This window comes from Ovis canadensis, chromosome 13 (assembly GCF_042477335.2).
Source record: "Ovis canadensis isolate MfBH-ARS-UI-01 breed Bighorn chromosome 13, ARS-UI_OviCan_v2, whole genome shotgun sequence".
Classification (NCBI taxonomy): Eukaryota; Metazoa; Chordata; class Mammalia; order Artiodactyla; family Bovidae; genus Ovis; species Ovis canadensis.
This window is the reverse complement of record NC_091257.1, coordinates 62,378,843-62,399,901: the sequence shown is the minus strand read 5'-3', so window position 1 is coordinate 62,399,901 and position 21,059 is coordinate 62,378,843. Positions and strand designations below refer to the sequence as shown.

Here is a 21,059-nt window from a genome sequence, read left to right as displayed (position 1 = left end):
CCCGGCGGGAATGGTGGACAGCCAGCCCGGACTGCAGAGCCTTAGAAAACCCCACGGGGCCGCTCCGCTTGAGCAGCAGTAAGACCCGCCGACTTCTGCGGGCCGCTGGAAAGAAAGCGGGCTTGAAACCGAAGAAACTAGAATGAGAAGGCGTCGCCCCCGTTGACGCCACTTCCGGCCCGCAGCCTCCAAAACACACGCCATTTCCGGCGTGTAGCCGGTCCGAGGCGGGGTGGCAGTTGGGGGAGGTCTCGGGCGCTCCAGCTGCCAACCGTGAGCAAGCTGTCCGTGCTCGGGCCCCGGATAAGGCGTGTGTGCTCCCTGGGCGGGAGCGGAAGCGGAAGCGCTCGCCTCAGGCTTTCGGCGCGGCCCAGACTGCGTTCTCCGCCGGTGAAGGCTGGAGTCCTCGGTGTGGAGCATTCACCCTCCCGGGGGACGGCTGGCCGCTTTCCTGAAAGCAGATTTTTCCATCTAAATTCACGTCAGTTCTTATTTCTCTTGCTCGCTGGGTCTGGAAGCGGACAGGGAAGTATTGTGGAGAGGCGCGTAGTGCGAAGCTGTGTGCTAAGTGCTATGCTTAAAAAATTCTTGCAGCATTCAAGTGCTGAAGAAATTTGGGGATTCCGGTGAGGCTGGTAAAAAAGCCTGTTGGGCAGGTACTCAGTAAACATTGCTCTACATTTTTCCTTTTCCCTCTTTTCGAATTGTTACTCTGCTACCAATAAGCAGTCGTCTGGTGTTCCTCACGCCATGCCTATTTTTATGTTTTGATGCAGTGTATGAATAGTTAATGACAGTATGTAAACTTTTAAAGACTGATACAAATCACAGGTGATTAAATGCTCTCAAGACCCCCCATTTATTGGTAGTTTGAACTTAAAGTTTTATAGAATTAAATTTAGATTATCGTGTAATCAGGATCACAACACTTAAAAACAATTTTTGACATAATTTGATCTAACCATTTTTGAAAAGCATATAAGAAAGCAAACTTTTATTTTTTCAGTACTTGATTTCTGTATCATTACAAAATTACTAAAAAGGAACGGGAGCGGTTAGCACCAGTTCCTTTATAATGCTAATTAGGTTGTCTGCAGGCCACTTAAAACAGCTTATTAATATTCAGAATTAAGTATATACAACCCACTCCAGTGTTCTTGCCTGGAGAATCCCAGGGACGGGGGAACCTGGTTGGCTGCCGTCTACGGGGTCGCACAGAGTCGGACACGACTGAAGCGACGTAGCAGCAGCAAAGCGCATAGATATGTTTCACTTTTAGAAATCAAGTAACTTGATCAAAATAGGTTTACTTGTTTCATTCACATAACTTTGTGATTTTATGGAGGAAAAGTACACGAATTACAAATGTTTTTCAGTTTAATCTTATCTACTGTCTTTTAAGCTGGTGGCGTAATAGCCACGATTTCATTATAGGAGTCAACTTTGACTAGTTTGAACAAAAACCAAGCATTTATTCAGAGTTTTTTTGTTTTGTTTTTGATGTAGCTGAAGAAGGACCTGGAAAGTGAAATTGCTGCTTTCAGTGCTTGGGCTGAAGCAGTGCGTGCATGCTCAGTCACTCCAGTTGTGTTGGACTCTCTGCGACCCCAGGGACTGTAGCCCGACAGGCTTCTCTGTCCATGAGATTCTCTAGACAAGAATACTGGAGTGGGTTGCCGTGCCCTCTTCCAGGGGAACCTTACCAACCCCGGGACTGAGCTTGGGTCTCCTCCTTTGGACTCTACCCCTGAGCCAAGGAGGAAGCCCTCTGGGGTGGAGCAGAGAGACAGGCAAATCAGAGGACACTGGTATAATACTGGTAGCCAATAGCTTATCCAAATTTGCAAGAACTTTTACAGATCTTTTGCATTAAACGGATGATATCCATCAGAGGGAAATAGGCAAAATACTGATGTGAATGTATTTCATTTCTCACCCTCTCTCCTCTGTCCTAGTCAAATAAGAGAATCACTTGTGTATATGCTCCCCTTTTTCTGAAAGCAGGGATGGGGGACAGGCAGTACTGTAGCAGAATGGTTGAAATGTCAGATGGATTTAAGTAACCACTGTTTCACCTACTCTCTTGTGACTTTGAAAAAATGAGGAGGCAGAGAAACATTAATGGCAAAACAAATATGAAGTCTGGTTCTTGGCAAATGTCTTGATTCTTATTCTACCAGGAGAAACTAGGGTAGAGGCATAATGAGAATGTTTTCATGTCAAAGGAATATTAGGCTCTAAGAGCAATGGAGCTTAAGTCGCCAAATGCTAGTATAACACGGCAGCCCAGAACTCCAGTATGTATAACAAACACATTGTAGTAGCCTGCAGACAATAATACTTTTCTTTGTTTTCATACTGTAGCTGTGTCAGCGTGTTATGATGCCGTCTCGTACCAACCTGGCTACTGGAATTCCCAGTAGCAAAGTGAAATACTCAAGACTCTCTAGTACAGATGATGGCTACATTGACCTTCAGGTAAATGCAGAAAGGACCTGATGAGATTAGCTGGCTCTGTTGATGCTGAGTTAGCAGGGAGACCTTCCAGGTTTTGCTGATTGTTCCTAGGGATTAGAGGGAGCAGAAAAGAAACTGCTGAGTCTCTTTCAGCCATAGCCTGCAGAAAGAGGGACCTTGGCAGTTTCAAACCAATATAAATATTGTCCATTTCTGAGAAATTTTAGTTGTGATGCCAGAGTCTAATAGTTGCAAATTTTATTTAGTTTATCTGGAAATAATCAGATTATCTTGTTAAGCAGAATTTTTTAAAGACTGTGTTACCAGTTTGTTTACAGTTCAGTCAAAACCAGTTCATTTTTTAAGGGAGAAACTCACTGCTAAAGCCAGCAGATTGTGGGAATCTTCCTTCTTTCCTGATGTCATGAGATCCAATTTATTAAAGGTATTCTTTGTGGCAAACAGTAAGTAAAACAGAATATTTTTAAAATGTGTGTCCTTCCTGATCATTGTTTATAAAGTACTTAAGGGTGTAGCATCTCCTTTTGCCCACTTCCCTTTAGACTAGACTATTTTAGGTGGAACTAGGATCAAAGAAGTAGCAGGAACCCCGTCCTTTTAAATAAGTATCAGTATAAAGAAATCAATTATTCTTTGTACTTTTGGGACCCACACTTGAAGGAGAGTTTTTTTTTTAAAGCATGGTGGAAAAGCTTCCAGTCAGTGTGGTCACACACAAACATGAGCCAAACCTTAGAAGTTTGTCTTTGAGTGTTTTAACCTTGAATTGAACTTGTTAATAAGGCAGGTTACTTGCTCGGTGGATTAGGCAACTAATGCTTCAGAAAAAGTTGTTTTTAAAACCTTTGACCAGATGCCAACTTAACTTTGAATGCCAGAAATCATTTTTCTCTTTCTTACTTTTCCAGAGCTTGATGTTCACTCTTAATCCCTATAGATTAGTACATTCTTCCATGTGCAAAGGCATGTTTATTAAAAACGTGTAACATGAAGTGTCTTGTTTTTGTAAGAAAATGATTTTTTTAACAGTATAATGAGTGGTCTGTGGAATGAGACTAGAACTAGAAAAAATAACATTCTGCTGAGATTTCCTTACTCGAGTTATTGTTAGAGCAATAACTGGAGCTTCCTCTCCTGCAGTCCTTTTCCTTTCTCTCCCAGATATGCAGTGGGTGGTAGGACTTACTTCAAGACACACTAAGATTGATTTTTCTTATCCTCCCTGCTTTAAAGTATCTGAGTCCTGTATATTCATAATGCTCTTCTTTGTCTTTTTTTGTTTGTTTCTCTTCCAGTTTAAGAAAAGCCCTCCTAAGATCCCATATAAGGCCATTGCGCTTGCTACAGTGCTGTTTTTGATTGGCGCCTTTCTCATTATCATAGGCTCCCTCCTGCTGGCAGGCTATATCAGCAAAGGGGTAAGCTGAGGGGCTTGTGGGATTTCCAGAAGATGTTTAAAATGTCAGCCACTCTGTTGTCTTATATCTAGTACAGCATATTTCAGCAGAAAGAAGAAAAGGTGGTTTGGGGTTTTTTTTTAAGATTTTGTTCTCAGACAACAAGATGTTTCTTCCTTTGAGCCTCAACAAACTTCTCTCACAGTTCCTATGAGGTGGGTATGGCAGGTGGGCAAATTTTCCGTCTGAGATGTGGGCAGTTTTCCTACCATCATAGTTTGGAACAGCACAGTTGAGTCTAGCACTGAGGATTCCTGAGTGATAAAGTTTATAACTGGAGTGGGATGCTATTATTGTAACTTTGCAATGCCACAGACATACAACTGTAGTTAGTGTTTGGGCAAAAGCAGTGAGGCTTGTATAGGTCTGGGACCACTGACCAAGCCAAGACTTTTGGCTCATGGACCAGATTTGGTTCTTAAAATGGATTTGGTTGAAGTTCCTATTGAGCTTCAGTATGATACCTTAGAAACGTAAAGTGGTTTTTGGTGGTTCTTTCTCTTGGATTGTAAAGTAGTGGCAGTTAGTCTCTCAGTCTCTCTGTTAGCCTCTCAGTCATGTCCAACTCTTTGTGAACCCATGGACCGTAGCCCACCAGGCTGTTCTGTCTGTGGATTTCTCCAGGCAAGAATACTGGAGGATATTCTTCTCCAGGTGACTTTGCCAACCCAGAGATTGAACTGGGGTCTCCTTCATTGTAGGCAGATTCTCTACCATCTGAACCACCAGGGAAGCCCAATACAGATGCTTATACACAGCATCTAAGCTAATATTGACCATAGTTCACATCTGATCTTCAACACACACCAGACCAGGGGCTGATGGTCACATTGCTTTGTATAGGGAACACAGCAAAGAGCTAAAACTGGGCATTATCCTTGGGAATTAGGAATAGTAGACTGTCCCAATAAAATGGCTGCACATGGCTTTTGAGATATATGTAAATTTGCTTTAGCTGTGTAGCAATTTGTCTTTAGCTATTTTTAAAGTATCATGTGGCTACCAGAGGCTGGCTTAGTGCTGTCTAAATCTGAACATTGAACTTCAGGACTGTGCCTTCAGTTAACTTTATTAATGATGTAAAAATTGAGAGTGGAGGTGAGATCACAAATAACACTTCACTTTGTGTAATTTATAAAAGACTATTTTATAAGTAAGGATAAAGGTGTTAACTAAGAAAATCACTTATTAGATTGTTTTGGTTTTTGGTTTGGTTTGGGGTTTTTTCACTTCTTATTGCAGACATTTCAAACAAAACAGAAGTAGATGAAATAACATAATGAACCCCCAGTATATATCCACAGCTGAACATCAACAGTTAGTGACCTTTTGTTTCATCTATACCCCCAACTTTTTTTCCTATATATACTAAAGCAAATACCAGATTTACAGTTGCTGGTAAATTATTATTAAGTGTACGTCTTCAGTATGCCTCTCTAACTGTTTTTACATAGATCTAGGGGTATTGTCTTCGTACAATTTACCTTGTTTTTCTATTCCCCTTTTTCTTGTGTACTGATAGATTTAGGAACTTGCTTAAATTTAGATATACTTTAGTTTTCTTTTAGAAAGAATATTTCATAGGGATGCTGTGTGTTTCCTATTACACATGGGTTCTCAAAGCCTTTAATAGTTTTCTTGCTTTCTGGCTCAGCATGTTATCCCAGGCCCATCTGTATATTCCCTGTCCCCCAACTTTTAAACAGCCATTTCACTAAGGAGCTCTGGTTTCTTTATGGGAAGTAGATTTAGAGCTCACAAACTGGGCATTAATGATGCCATTACTATTGGTTTTCATTTTTTCTAGGCTTTTTCAGAGACAGAATTAGGAAATAAGTATCCTTTAGAAAACAGGGAAATATTGTATAGACATTGACCTGACCAAAAAGTTCTTGTGGGTTTTTCCAAAACATCTTACCAAAAAACCTAAATGAACTTTTTGGCCAATCCAATACGTCATAATAGCTGTAGTATTAGATATTTCCCAGGCAAGTTTAAGATTACAGTTTGAACTTAATTTCTTTGCTTTTAGGTGTATGTGTGTCTATCCCAATGATATTGAAATAATTTCTTCATGCCTTATTTGACATTAAATAGTTTAAAAGTAATTGGAGAAGGAAATGGCAACCCACTCCAGTATTCTTGCCTGGAGAATCCCAGGGACAGAGGACCCTGGTGGGCTGCCGTCTATGGGGTCGCGCAGAGTCGGACACGACTGATGCGACTCAGCAGCAGCAGCAGCAACAGTTTAAAAGTAACAGTAGTATTAATGCTAAGTAAAGGAAGGCTGAACGCACTGTGAGTTTTCTTAGCAACTCTTTTAATCCTTAGGATATATCTCCTTAGGGATGTACAGTCGAAATCCTGAAAAAAAATAAACAGAAAAGTAGAAAATGTAAAATAAGATAATAGAAGTAGCACCAACTATGTCAATTGTGAAAGTTGTAGACCACCAATTTTGATGTTCAAATAATCCCCTTCAGAAGTTCTCTCCCTTTGATTTTAAGCTTGCATTTATCGTCATTGTGTGCCGGCTGGGGCTACTTCCTTCACATGTATCAATCCCCTCATTTAATTTCCACCATAACCATATGAGGTAAATAAATCTATTTCAGTTTTGAATGAAGCAGCCTGTCAGTATCTGTTAAAAGCAGATCTTTACAGATTGTGTTGTGGTGGTTTAGTCGCTCAGTCGTGTCCAACTGTTGTGACCCCATGGCAGTAGCCTGCCAGAATCCATGGGATTCTCCAGGCAAGAATACTGGAGTGGGTTGCCATTTCCTTCTCCAGTGGATCTTCCCAACCCAGGAATCAAACCCAGGTCTCCTGCATTGCAGGCAGATTCTTTATCAACTGAGCTACGAGGAAAACCCAGATTGTGTTATAATAAGGGATGAAAAACAAGGCTCAGAGTTTGGTATATTCACAACTAAAAACTTTAAAGGAGTAAAAGCCAAAATATCTGTGGATGAACATGAATAATTTCTTTATAATTTTAGTACTTTGCAATTTTTCTGCAATTGTTAAAGAGACAAAGAGATGTAAACCTTTTCTCTTGGTAGTGTACTTCCCAAAGCTCTGAAAAGTATATGATAACTGATTTATGAATTGGACCCATGACTTTATTTTACAATTTAATAACTTGAGTGGTAGTAATGTTTGCTTCCTTCTGCCACCAGGGGGCAGACCGGGCCGTTCCTGTCCTGATCATTGGCATCCTGGTGTTCCTGCCAGGATTTTACCACCTGCGCATCGCCTACTATGCATCCAAAGGCTACCGGGGATACTCCTATGATGACATTCCAGACTTTGATGACTAGCACCCACCCCAGCCCTGAAGAAAAGAGTCACAGATGGAACTGAGCCCAGCTTTAAGACATTGAGCAGAAACTATGACTAAGGGCTAAGGAGTTCTGCAGTTTGCAGATGTTTAACAAAACAGTGGCCAGATTTTATAGGTCCATCCTGAAAGATGTTAACCAAGCTCACAAGTAACTCATTCGGGCATTCTCTTATTTTTCATTTTCTGGCCCTGGCAAAAAGCTCCTGACAAAGTTCCGAATGAACATGCATCATGGGAGAATAGCAATTAATTGTATGGGAAAGTGGGAGGTTATTCTATAGTGGAAAGTGTTCTGCCACACCCTTTTTAGAGCTGAGCATTCTTTTAACTAGTCCTCATGGTCAGAATGTTCTTATGGAAAATGGAAGAATGCGATATGTCAGATTTCTTATTACTAAGTAATTTATTTTGAAAATAAGTGTCTTCTCCCCATACTCTTTAACTCTGTGTTCCAGGGGAAGACCTTGGCACAATCAAATATCAGTGTGGTGCATCTATAATATTTTTTACTTGCTTTCTTATTAACAACAACTAGGAATTAGCAAATTTTCAAAATGTAAACACTTTTCTCTGTACACCAATCCTTGGCCAGCTCTGATCTGGCTCACTGATAGGTTGGCCAGCATATAATTTGGATCATTCTGTCCTATGTAGATCAAAATGTTCTCATATCATACCTTTATGGACTAGACTTTTGGCTGCTTCCTAAGGAAAAAATGTAGACTAATGGTTATTATTTAGAGTTTATAATCCTATTGTTAGCACCTTGTATTAATGTCATTCTGCTGAAGATTTTAAGAATTGGCCTGGATCTCTAGAGGACTGGACTGGCTTGATCTGCCTCCTAGCCTGCAAAAAGTGACTTGTATTCAAAAGAAATTAAAATGTCAAAATCTAAATCCTAGACTTAAAAATTAATTTTAACCTATTTTAGAAAACAGTTTAATGATTATATGGCTTTGATCCCAATCCCCAGGAAAACCTTCAGTTTTAGATAACTAGCATTGTGCTTATACTGGTTTCTAGTCATTGTTTTATTCTGAAATCAGAGCTGTAGTTTTTCCAGTAGTCATGTATGCATATGAGAGTTGAACTATAAAGAAAGCTGAGTGCCGAAGAATGGATGCTTTTGAGCTGTGGTGTGGAAGAAGACTCTTGAGAATCCCTTGGACTGCAAGGAGATCCAACCAGTCAATCTTAAAGGAAATCAGTCCTGAATATTCATTGGAGGGACTGATGCTGAAGCTGAAACTCCAATGCTTTGGCCACCTGATGCAAAGAGTTGACTCATTGGAAAAGACCCTGATGCTGGGAAAGATTGAAGGTGGGAGGAGAAGGGGATGACAGAGGATGAGTTGGTTGGATGGCGTAACTGATGCAATGGAGTTTGAGTAGGCTTCAGGAGTTGGTGATGGACAAGGTGGCCTGGCAAGCTACAGTCCATGGGGTCGCAGAGAGTTGGACACGACTGAACTGAATGAATGGATTTGGATGATTATAAGGCTAGAAGTGCCATTGGCTGAGATTTGAAGGGCTGTAGGTAAAGTGTTATTGGGGAAGATGAGTTCAGCTTCAGATGTATTAAATTTAGATGTCTACTTGACATCCAGGTGGAAATACTGAGTAGGTAATTGTAATATACAGTTTGGAGTTTGGGAAGGGAGTCAAAACTATAGTTAAAATTTGGGAGTCAGTGTTGGGGTGGTATCTAAGAACTGTTACACCCTCACAGTGGGCACAAATGGGGGGAAAAAATCTAGTTTAAGACTCAGGAAATGAGAGACAATGAGAGGGTGACCTGAAGCAGCCACCAAGGTTAGGTGCATTTGGTAATGGGAGAGTAGGCTGGGGAGCACAGTAGTCTAAAATTCTGGGGCTGTGACAGTGAAAATATGAGGAGATATATAAAGCTTAGTATCCTTGGTAATGTTTGCAAAGCCAAGAACCGGAAGGTTTTGGCCAAACTAAATTATTTGGCCATTTTTTAAGGGTAATGATAGTGCTAATAAGGGGGGGGGGGGATTAAAATGGAATGGTGGGGGGAGTAAACAGCCAATTCCCAAGGTTGTCTAGGTAAGTTTCTTGTATGCCTTTCTAGAAATGTTCTAAGCACTATCTGTATCTGTTTTTTCAAAAAAAACTGACTCCCATTCTATAGTTCTATAATTTTTTTCCCTACATACTCAGTTTTGTGTTCTTTCTATATCCCAGAGATGAGCCACATTTCTTTCTAATGCACATCATATGTATAGTTTTCCAAGTTGTGCATGTAGTTGTAGGGTGCTAAGAACAGAGACCATAAAAGTCAGATTCCTGGAGTGGTAGTCATATCTTCAATGCCCTGAGGAGTGGTCTTTGCTATTGTATGTGAACATTCAGGTTCATAATCTCATGCTGTAGTTGGAATTGTTACAGAAGTACTTTTTATTAAACCAAACTCAGACTTTATGTAACTATGCACTGACAGTAACGGTATATTCTTGTGCTTTATAGAAAATGTATAAACCTCCATAATAATGGTCAGTGTTTCTTGACCGCTTTGCCAAATGTTGTGCCAGGCAATTTCATTACATGTTTCTATTTTACTTTAATATTTAGGAAAACCCTGAATTGAGAAAGATTGTAGATAAAAAGTTGATATTTGGGACTCACATTTAAGCAAAGTGTGCCCTAGATTTATAAGGATTTTCTTATTTGCAACAGCAGTTATGCCTCTCATTAGTCATGTCCAAGGCTAAAAATCCTCCCCAGTTGTATCAGCTGTTCTATTAATACATATGATGGCAGTTTTAGGCCCATTCTCTCTGGATAAGCTTTACCTGGTCAGTGTGCCAGAAGCATATTGGTTCTTCCTTTCTGCCAAGAATTTTTAGGTGCTGAGTATTATAGGAAAAGATAAGGCTTGGTCAGTGAGGAGCAGAGGTTGGCCAGAATTGTTTTAAAAATGGAAAAGTTCAGCTGAACTTGATTTGGGGCTTTTCTTGGGAAAAAAAAAAATAGATTTTTCTTGCCCAGAGGCAACCAATGGGAGCAAAATAGTAAGTGAAGCAGCTTTGAGCAGAATTGTCCAATTCACTGCAGTCCCCACCATTGCTTGGTTTCTTTTGTATCAAACCTGTTAGTTTTCTTCATTAAGGGCAAAGAGTGTATCCTACAGTTCCACAAAGTCTAATACAGTGCTTGTGGGCATTTAGGTTTATTGAATGACGAACCACCGCATTTCTGCGCCAGGATGCAGTGTTTTGAGGTACAAACAGATGGGCTGGTATTGTTTCATTCAGTTTCCTAAATGACTCTCTTCAGCTGCCAGGGAGGCCGGCTACTCTGTAGACAGATTTGATACTACCTGGTGAGTCAAGTCTGCTTGGCACCCTCTGCTCAGGCCAGTGAGCCCAGTTCACAACCACCTCCAAGTCCCCTCTTGCAGGTTGTGCCCAGAGGAGCCTCCATTACTGTGTACAGTGAGGGAGGCAGTTAAAGGGACAAGAATAGCTTTGACTCTGCTGACCTTCACAGGGCCATTAACCAAGTCAGTTCACCTTATTTGCTTTGCTCTGTCATCTAAATTCCTATCCTAAGGCTTCTTTCCTAGATTCAGTCCCACAGGCTCCTAGCCTCACAGTGGCATTATGGTTTAATGCCAGCATGGGATGGGTATAGACTGTGTCTCATTTGCCACAAGGTATTGCCCAAATTTCTTCTGGACTCTGTTTCCTTATAACGTAGGGATAAACCAGTTCCCCATAAACCAGTTCCTTATCACGTGGGGATAAACCAGCTCTATAAACCAGTTCCCCATAAACCAGTTCCTTATACCGTAGGGATAAACCAGCTCTATAGGGTTCCTACCCCATAGGGTAACTGTGTTGCTGTTGAGTTGCTCAGTCCTGTCCACCTCTTTTGTGACCCCATGTACAGTAGCCTGCCAGGCTCTTCTGTCCATGGGATTTCCCAAACAAACCCATACTGGAGTGGGTTGCCATTTCCTACTCCATGGGATCTTCCCAACCCAGGGATTAAACCCATGTCTCCTGCATTGGCAGGTGGATTCTTTGTCACTGAACCACCAGAGAAGCCCCGGGTAATTGTGAGGATTAAATAAAACAATGTGGGAGGGTGTTTCACATAGAGCCTGGCACCCAGTAAGTGGAAGCTGCTGTTTGAGAGTGAAGACATTCACTCCTTTGGCTACAGGGAGTAGTGCTGGGAATGAAACGGAGAGGGGAGAGCCTATCTTATCCCTGAGGCGAACCTGGGAAAACTCTTTCATGGTGGAGTGAACCCAGAGCCAGGTGGCAGAGCCAGCGTGGCATTCCTGCCCCCTTCCCTGACAGCTCCCTGTGGGAGGGGGTGAGGAGGTCTCCAGCCCCCACCCTTCTCCAGCATATAGTTGCTCTGGTCCTGCTCTGGTTGAACACAAGGGGAAGGAAAGGACCATGGCATCCCACTGTAACCAATACACGGACCGCCAGAGGCCCTGCAAAGAAGGCTGTGCACATGAGGTGATGCAGCTGGAGAGTGCCATCGAGCCACCTCTCCCTAGAGCCTGTGGCCTCTTCCTCCCATGGTCCCTGTTGGACCTCTTTCCTTCCTGCACTTTCACTTCTCAGTCTTGCCCCCTTGTTATTCAAAGTGTGCTCTGTGGACCACCAGCATCAGCAGTGTCCTAGAGCTTGTTGGGTATGAAGAATCTTGGGCCTGCCTCAGACTTCTAAATCAGAACCTGCATTCCAACAAGACCTCCTGGGAGTCATTGCCTTGTCAGTGCCTGAAGAGCACTGATCTGGGGTGTCCCATGCCTCAGTCCATCCCCTGCCTTTAGGACTGGACCTCCTCTGGTAGTGCCAATAGTTAGGGATAGAGGGTACCCAAAGGGTAGCCCCTCCTCCATCCACCATTATTCTCTAGCTAAATAGTAACCGCCTGGGTCTTGGGAAAGCTTCACACAAGTGGCACAGAAACAGTGCAGGAAAGCTTTGTGAAGATTCGTTTTTGTGAGCAGTGAGAAATCGAAACGGGAAAATTCCCACAGATGGGGAGGGTCCATGGCAGGAGTGGAAGCACACTTTGGTGCTCTGAAGGCCAGGAGAAGAGACAACATATACTTTATGATCTAATTAGAGACAGGATGTTTTGTGTTGATCTCTGGGGGAAACCAACCTGGTGGTTAAGAAATTTACTCTGAGCTTACTGAGTTGCTGACTTTCCTCCCTGTCTCAATGGGTCTCTGATGCCTCCAGTCGTTCATTGCTGTCACTAACTTGGAAAGAGCCAACTAGAAAATGCTCCAGTCTGGGAGATAAAAGTTCTTGGCCAAGATGCTAATCCTTCAGAAGGGTTTTCTCTCAGATTGATGTCCACTGAGTTTGCTCTAAGATCACCACCCAGGACCACTATCCCCAAACAACTGAAAAGATGGCAGCAGCAAACTCACCATCAGCCTAGGAGGGTTTATGGCCTGGCCGAGTTGAGACGATAACTCATCCTGGCTGGGAGGGATGACCTTGTGGAGCTGGTGGTTAGTTAGATCTCTCTGGACATAGTTCCCTGCTCCTGCCCCTGGACCATGATCTGAACATTTTAGCTGAGAGCTCCAAGTTTCTGCTTGTTAGGGATGTCAGAAAATGACAAGTATTTTCCCTACGTAATGGAGAGTGAAACCATGGTGAGACCAAAAGAGCCCTGGAATGATGTTGGCCCTAGGTCAAGCTCATTCTGAATACTGACTCAAAGTGGTATTCCATTGTGTTGCTCTCCCAGATGTTTGCATCCTGCCTCCAACAAGGAGCCAGGGAGTCTCCTCTCTCCTCAAGTCTCATCTCATTAATTGGCAATAAGGAAGTTAACTCCTCAAAATACAGAGATACAGATTTTGCAATCTAGAAAAACAAGGCAGGCACAAGGTCTGTGAAAGTCACATACAATGTTGGCAGAGTGAAACTACATTTACTAAGTAAGGCTCAGGTCACCAAAACTTGAAACCTAAGAGTACTTTGGAGGCAAAATATGTCATTAATAAAACAACTTGAACATTAGCCAAAAAAGTAGACCACAAGCTTTGAAAACAAATCTATCCTTTTTTTTTCTTGGCTGCACCATGCAACTTACAGGATCTTAGCTCCCCAACCAGAGATTGAACCTGGGCCATGGAAGTGAAAGCACTGAGTCTTAACCATTGGACCTCCAGGGAATACCCAAGTCCATCTTGATACAATTAGGTCTTCCATGAGTCTTATTGGTCTTATCCAAGTAAGATGGTAGGTGTTGCAAGAGGGCATCAGAGGACAGACACACTGAAACCATACTCACAGAAAACTAGTCAATCTAATCACACTAGGACCACAGCCTTGTCTAACTCAATGAAATCAAGCCATGCCTGCAGGGCAGCTCAAGACGGGTGGGTCATGGTGGAGAGATCTGACAGAACGTTGTCCACTGGAGAAGGGAATGGCAAGCCACTTCAGTATTCTTGCCTTGAGAACCCCATGAACAGTAGGAAAAGGCAAAATGATAGGATACCAAAAGAGGAACTCCCCAGGTCATTAGGTGCCCAATATGCTACTGGAGATCAGTGGAGAAATACCTCCAGGAAGAATGAAGGGATGGAGCCAAAGCAAAAACAATACCCAGTTGTGGATGTGACTGGTGATAGAAGCAAGATCCGATGCTGTAAAGAGCAATATTGCATAGGAACCTGGAATGTCAGGTCCATGAATCAAGGCAAATTGGAAGTGGTCAAACAAGAGATGGCAAGAGTGAGCATCGACATTATAGGAATCAGCAAACTAAAATGGACTGGAATGGGTGAATTTAACTCAGATGACCATTATATCTACTACTGCGGGCAAGAATCCCACAGAAGAAATGGAATAGCCATCATGGTCAACAAAAAAGTCTGAAATGCAGTACTTGGATGCAATCTCAAAAACGACAGAATGATCTCTGTTCGTCTCCAAGGCAAATCATTCAGTATCACAGTTATCCAAGTCTATGCCCCAACCAGTAACTCTGAAGAAACTGAAGTTGAATGGTTTTATGAAGACCTACAAGACCTTTTAGAACTAACACACAAAAAAGATGTCCTTTTCATTATAGGAGACTGGAATGCAAAAGTAGGAAGTCAAGAAACACCTGGAGTAACAGGCAAATTGGGCCTTGGAATGCGGAATGAAGCAGGGCAAAGACTAATAAGAGTTTTGCCAAGAAAATGCACTGGTCATAGCAAACACCCTCTTCCAACAACACAAGAGAAGACTCTACACATGGCCATCACCAGATGGTCAACACCTAAATCAGATTGATTATATTCTTTGCAGCCAAAGATGGAGAAGCTCTATACAGTCAACAAAAACAAGACCAGGAGTTGACTGTGGCTCAGATCATGAACTCCTTATTACCAAATTCAGACTCAAATTGAAGGAAATAGGGAAAACCGCTAGACCATTCAGGTATGACCAAAATCAAATCCCTTATGATTATACAGTGGAAGTGAGAAATAGATTTAAGGGCCTAGATCTGATAGATAGAGTGCCTGATGAACTATGGAATGAGGTTCGTGACATTGTACAGGAGACAGGGATCAAGACCATCCCCATGGAAAAGAAATGCAAAAAAGCAAAATGGCTGTCTGGGGAGGCCTTACAAATAGCTGTGAAAAGGAGAGAGGCAAAAAGCAAAGGAGAAAAGGAAAGATATAAGCATCTGAATGCAGAATTCCAAAGAATAGAAAGAAGAGATAAGACAGCCTTCTTCAGCGATCAATGCAAAGAAATAGAGGAAAACAACAGAATGGGAAAGACTAGAGATCTCTTCAAGAAAATTAGAGATACCAAGGGAACATTTCATGCAAAGATGGGCTCGATAAAGGACAGAAATGGTATGGACCTAACAGAAGCAGAAGATATTAAGAAGAGGTGGCAAGAATACACAGAGGAACTGTACAAAAAAGATCTTCACGACCCAGATAATCATGATGATGTGATCACTAATCTAGAGCCAGACATCAATGAAGAGGCATCTGGTCCCATCACTTCATGGGAAATAGATGGGGAAACAGCAGAAACAGTGTCAGACTTTATTTTTCTGGGCTCCAAAATCACTGCAGATGGTGACTGCAGCCATGAAATTAAAAGATGCTTACTCCTTGGAAGAAAAGTTATGACCAACCTAGATAGTATATTCAAAAGCAGAGTCATTACTTTGCTGACTAAGGTCCATCTAGTCAAGGCTATGGTTTTTCCTGTGTATGGATGTGAGAGTTGGACTGTGAAGAAGGCTGAGTGCTGAAGAATTGATGCTTTTGAACTGTGGTGTTGGAGAAGACTCTTGAGAGTCCCTTGGACTGCAAGGAGATCCAACCAGTCCATTCTGAAGCAGATCAGCCCCGGGATTTCTTTGGAAGGAATGATGCTGAAGCTGAAGCTCCAGTACTTTGGCCACCTCATGCGAAGACTTGACTCATTGGAAAAGACTCTGATGCTGAGAGGAATTGGGGGCAGGAGGAGAAGGGGATGACCGAGGATGAGATGGCTGGATGGCATCACTGACTTGATGTATGTGAGTCTGAGTGAACTCCGGGAGATGGTGATGGACAAGGAGGCCTGGCATGCTGCGATTCATGGTGTTGCAAAGAGTCGGACACGACTGAGCAACTGAACTGAACTGAACCTTCAGTTTATCTCCAGACTTTGATTTAAATTTGCTTATTAATTCACCATGAATTTTAATTTTAAGTTTATCCATGAAATATTTGGGGACATCTATTATTAGCATTTGTCTAGACATCAAATAGGTATGTCCACTTCCGCCAGAAGTTTTCAGCTTACTGAGAGAGAAAGAGATCCATACTTGAACTGGCTAAATGCAATAAGTACTACTAATGAGTAATTTAGAAAATTTTTGCTCTTCTAAGTAGATCGGAGAAGAAAGGCAGCTTAACAGTCTCTGAAGAACATCTGGCTGAGACAAGGTTCAAGGAAGGGAAATTTAGGATGGTCCCAAACTGATGATGGGTACTATGGTCTGGGTGCCCAGAATGGGCATTGGAAGAGCTGGGGATTACGTTGCCAGAGTGACACAGAACTAGGTTGTGACCAGCTAAGGAATGAGGAACTTTGATAATTTTCTTTTTAAATTTTGTTTTCTTTTTCTCAAAATTACCAGTGCATATATCTGACCAAGTCATTTGTCCCATCAGGCTGGTCATGAAAATCAGTAGACTTCTGCGAGGGAAGAGAAGCCCTTTTCCCTTGCTCCCCTAGAAATACTCACCTTCAATTCTTTCAGCTGAAACCTTTTGTACTGACTTCGATATCACCGCATGAAATATTTATATTACCATTTAACAGTGTTTCAGTATTAGGCCAAGTCAATTGATTTTCTCCAGTGTAAGATGGAGATTTTACTCTGTTCCCTCATCATCCCCTGTGATACATACTTCCAGGCCCTCCATTTTCGCCTTAAAATTGTGTCACTGTGATTGGATCAATATTAAATGTTGACATTACCAAGAATATATAAGCCCTATTTTACAGATAAACCAGGACAGATATTTATGACTTTGCCTTAAAAAGAAACAACTTGAGTTTTTCCTAGAATTAACAATCTTGTTTTGTTTGTTTGCATAACTTTCCATATCAGTTAGGTTCAGTTCAGCCACTCGATCATGTCCAACTCTTTGCAACCCCATGGACTGCAGTCCTCCAGGCTCCCCTGTCCATCACCAACACCCGGAGCTTACTCAAACTCATGTCCATCGTGATATCCATGGTGATGTCATCCAACCATCACATCCTCTGTCGTCCCCTTCTCCTCCTGCCTTCAATCTTGCCCAGCATCAGGGTCTTTCCCAGTGAGTCAGCTCTTTGCATCAAGTGGCCAAAGTATCGGAGTTTCAGCTTGAGAATCAGTTCTTCCAATGAATATTCAGGACTGATTTCCTTTAGGATGGACTGATTGGAGTTCCTTGCAGTCCAAGGGACTCTCAAGAGTCTTCAACACCACAGTTCAAAAACATCAATTCTTGGGTGCTCAGCTTTCTTTATAGTCCAACTCTAACTGGAAAAACCATAACTTTGACTAGATGGACCTTTGTTGGCAGAGTAATGTCTCTGCCTTTGAATATGTACTCTAGGTTAGTCATAACTTTTCTTCCAAGGAGCAAGCATCTTTTAATTTCATGGCTGAAGTCACCATCTGCAGTGATTTTGGAGGCCCCCAAAATAAAGTCTCTCACTGTTTCCATTGTTTCTCCATCTATTTGCCATGAAGTGATGGAACCAGATGCCATAATCTTAGTCTTCTGAATGTTGAGCTCTTCTCTTTCACCTCATCAAGAGGCTCTTTAGTTTTTCTTCACTTTCTGACATAACAGTGGTGTCATCTGCATATCTGAGGTTATTGATATTTCTCCCTGCAGTCTTGATTCCAGCTTCTGCTTCATCCAACCCAGCTTTTGTCATGATTTACTCTGCATATAAATTAAATAAGCAGGGTGACAATATACAGCCTTGACGTACTCCTTTCCCAATTTGGAACCAGTCTGTTGTTCCGTGTCCAGTTCTAACTCTTACTTCTTCTTCTTTTTTTAATTAATTTATCTTTTTATTGGAGGATAATTGCTTTATAGAATTTTGCTGTTTTCTGTCAAACCTCAACATGAATCAGCCATAGCTATACATATATCCCCTCCCTTTTGAAACTCCCTCCCATCTCCCTCCCCATCCCATCCCTCTAGGTTGGTACAGAGCCCCTGTTTGAATTTCTTGAGCCATACAGCAAATTCCCATTGGCTATCTATTTTACATACGGTAATATAAATTTCCATGTTACTCTTTCATATATTTCACCCTCTCCTCCCCTCTCCCCATGTCCATAAGTCTATTCTCTATGTCTGTTTCTCCATGCTGCCCTCTAAATAAATTCTTCAGTACCATTTTTCTAGATTCCATATATATGTGTTAGAATATGATATTTATCTTTCCCTTTTGATTCACTTCACTCTGTATAATAGGTTCTAAGTTCATCCACCTCATCAAAACTGACTCAAATGCGTTCCTTTTAATGGCTGGGTAATATTCCATTGTGTATATATACCACACTTCTTTATCCATTCATCTGTCGATGGACATCTAGGTTGCTTCCATGTTCCAGCTGTTGTAAATAGTGCTACAGTGAACAATGTGATCCATATGTCTCTTTCAATTTTGGTTTCCTCAGGATATATGTATAGGAGTGGGATTGTTGGGTCATATAGTGGTTTTATTCCTAGTTTTTTAATGAATCTCCATACCATCTTCCATAGTGGCTATATCAATTTACATGCCCACCAACAGAGCAAGAGTGTTCCCTTTTCTCCATACCCTTTCCAGCATTTATTGGCTGTAGACTTTTTCATGAGGGCCATTCTGACTGGTGTGAGGTGATATCTTATTGTAGTTTTGATTTGCATTGCTCTGTTAATGAGAGATGTTGAGCATCTTTTCATGTGTGTGTTAGCCTTCTCTATGTCTTCTTTGGAGAAATGTCTGTTTAGGTCTTTTCCCCACTTTTTGATTGGGTTGTTTGTTTTTCTGGCATTGAGTTGTATGTGCTGCTTTTATATTTTGGAAATTAATCCTTTGTCAGTTGTTTCATTTGATATTATTTTCTCTCATTCTGAGGGTTGTCTTTTCACCTTGCTTATACTTCCCTTTGCTGTGCAAAAGCTTTTAAGTTCAATCAGGTCCTACTTGTTTATTTTTGTTTTTATTTCCATTACTCTAGGAGGTGGGTCATAGAGGATCTTGCTTTGATTTAAATCTGCCTATGTTCTGCCTATGTTTTCTGCCTATGTTTTCCTCTAAGAGTTTTATAGTCTCTGGTGTTACGTTTAGGTCTTTAATCCATTTTGAGTTTGTTCTGCCTATGTTTTCCTCTAAGAGTTTTATAGTCTCTGGTGTTACATTTAGGTCTTTAATCCATTTTGAGTTTGTCTTTGTATGGTGTTAGGAAGTGTTCTAATTTCATTCTTTTACATGTAGATGTCCAGTTTCCCAGCACTGTTTATTGAAGATGCTGTCTTTGCCCATTGTATATTCTTTCCTCCTTTGTGAAAAATAAGGTACCCATAGGTGCATGGGTCTATTTCTGGGCTCTCTATCTTGTTCCATTGGTCTAAATTTCTGTTTTTGTGCCAATACCATACTGTCTTGATGACTGTAGCTTTGTAGTGTAATCTGAAGTCAGGAAGCTTGATTCCTCCAGTTCCATTCTTCTTTCTCAAAACTGCTTTGGCTATTCAGGGTCTTTTTTGTTTCCATATGAATTGTGAAATTTTTGTTCTAGTTCTGTGAAAAATACCATTGGTAATTTGATAGGGATTGCGTTAAATCTGTAGATTGCTTTTGGTAGTATAGTCATTTTCACAATATTGATTCTTCCTACTCAGGAACATGGAATATCTTTCCATCTGTTTATGTCATCCTTGATTTCTTTCATTAGTGTCTTATAATTTTCTATGTACAATTCTTTTGTCTCCTTAGGTAAGTTTATTCCTAGATATTTAATTCTTTTTGTTGAAGTGGTGAATAGGATTGGTTCCTTAATTGCTCTTTCTGATTTTTTATTGTTAGTATATTGAAATGCAAGTGATTTCTGTGTATTGATTTGCATCCTACAACTTTGCTAAATTCACTGATTACCTAGTAATTTTCTGATACTATCTTTAGGGTTTTCTATGTACAGTATCATGTCATCTGCAAACAGTGAGAGCTTTACTTCTTCCTTTCCTTTTATTTCTTTTTCTTCTCTGATTGCTGTCGCTAGGACTTCCAGAACTATAGTGAATAATAGTGGTGAAAGTGGACACCCTTGTCTTGTTCCTGATCTTAGGGGGGATGCTTTCAGTTTTTCACCATTGAGAATAATATTTGCTGTAGGCTTATCATATATGGCCTTTACTATGTTGAAGTAGGTTCCTTCTATGCCCATATTTTGAAGAGTTTTAATAATAAATAGGTGCTGAATTTTGTCAAAGGCTTTTTTTGCATCTATTGAGATGATCATATGGTTTTAATCTTTCAATTTGTTAATATAGTGTATCACATTGACTGATTTCTGTATATTGAAGAATCCTTCTATCCCTCAAATAAACCCAACTTGATCATGGTGTATGAGCTTTTTGATGTGTTGTTGAATTCTGTTTGCTAAAATTTTGTTGAGGATTTTTGCATCTATGTTCATCAGTAATATTGGCCTGTAGTTTTCTACCACCATGGACCAGTGACAAACAACTCATGGATCAGCTGTGGTCCAGAGGCCATCTTGATTACTCACTACAAAGGCTTCATCACTTCCACGTTTGTTCTTCTAAATCTGGTAAACATTTCAAATTGCAAGCTCCAAGAATTTGACCTCCTTTCCCTATGTATTCTGCTGTGTCATCCCATTCCCTAGGCCCATAAGTGCAGAACACATTAACTGCTAGAGAGAAATGGTAGAAGAAGTAGCAACTAGGTCACAGAAAACAGTGGAAATAAAACTGCATCGGTTAACTCTCCAAGTTTCAGTCTTGATGCAGAAATGAGAAGTATAAAATTTGGCTTTTAAAAAAGGAAGAGAATGAGACTAATCATAATTTGTAAATAAACGACAATCTACAGAAAAAAAAGGTTTTTTTTAAATAGTTCAGTAGGATGGATTATTACAAACTAGTAAAATCAAGAACCCTTCTACTATACTAGACTAATGATTAGAAACCATAATAAGGGTTCCACTCACACCAACTATGAAACAAAATACCT

The 21,059-nt window shown here is 41.0% G+C and overlaps 1 protein-coding gene across 5 annotated transcripts; it reads left to right on the top strand.

Moving 5' to 3' along the window:
* The first annotated feature begins 199 nt into the window (after positions 1–199).
* Positions 200–8,177, top strand: TMEM230 (transmembrane protein 230). Of its 5 annotated transcripts, none has more exons than XM_069548036.1 (5): positions 200–481; positions 2,365–2,478; positions 2,824–2,902; positions 3,774–3,896; positions 7,115–8,177. In XM_069548036.1, exons 2-5 carry the CDS (start codon positions 2,456–2,458, stop codon positions 7,253–7,255), a joined length of 366 nt encoding a protein of 121 aa, XP_069404137.1. In that variant the 5' UTR covers positions 200–481; positions 2,365–2,455; the 3' UTR covers positions 7,256–8,177. The 5 variants fall into 5 exon arrangements, with proteins under 5 accessions (XP_069404137.1, XP_069404139.1, XP_069404140.1 ...); XM_069548037.1 differs by having other exon boundaries at positions 334–656; XM_069548038.1 differs by lacking the exon at positions 2,824–2,902.
* The last annotated feature ends 12,882 nt before the right edge of the window (positions 8,178–21,059 follow it).

Excerpts from the sequence above, each read along its gene's own strand:
- TMEM230 (XM_069548036.1), top strand. The coding sequence starts at position 2,456 with ATGATGGCTACATTGACCTTCAG. Across the intron at positions 2,479-2,823 it reads ATGGCTACATTGACCTTCAG|GGAGAAACTCACTGCTAAAG; the intron begins GTAAATGCAGAA and ends TCATTTTTTAAG. Across the intron at positions 3,897-7,114 it reads CAGGCTATATCAGCAAAGGG|GGGGCAGACCGGGCCGTTCC; the intron begins GTAAGCTGAGGG and ends TTCTGCCACCAG.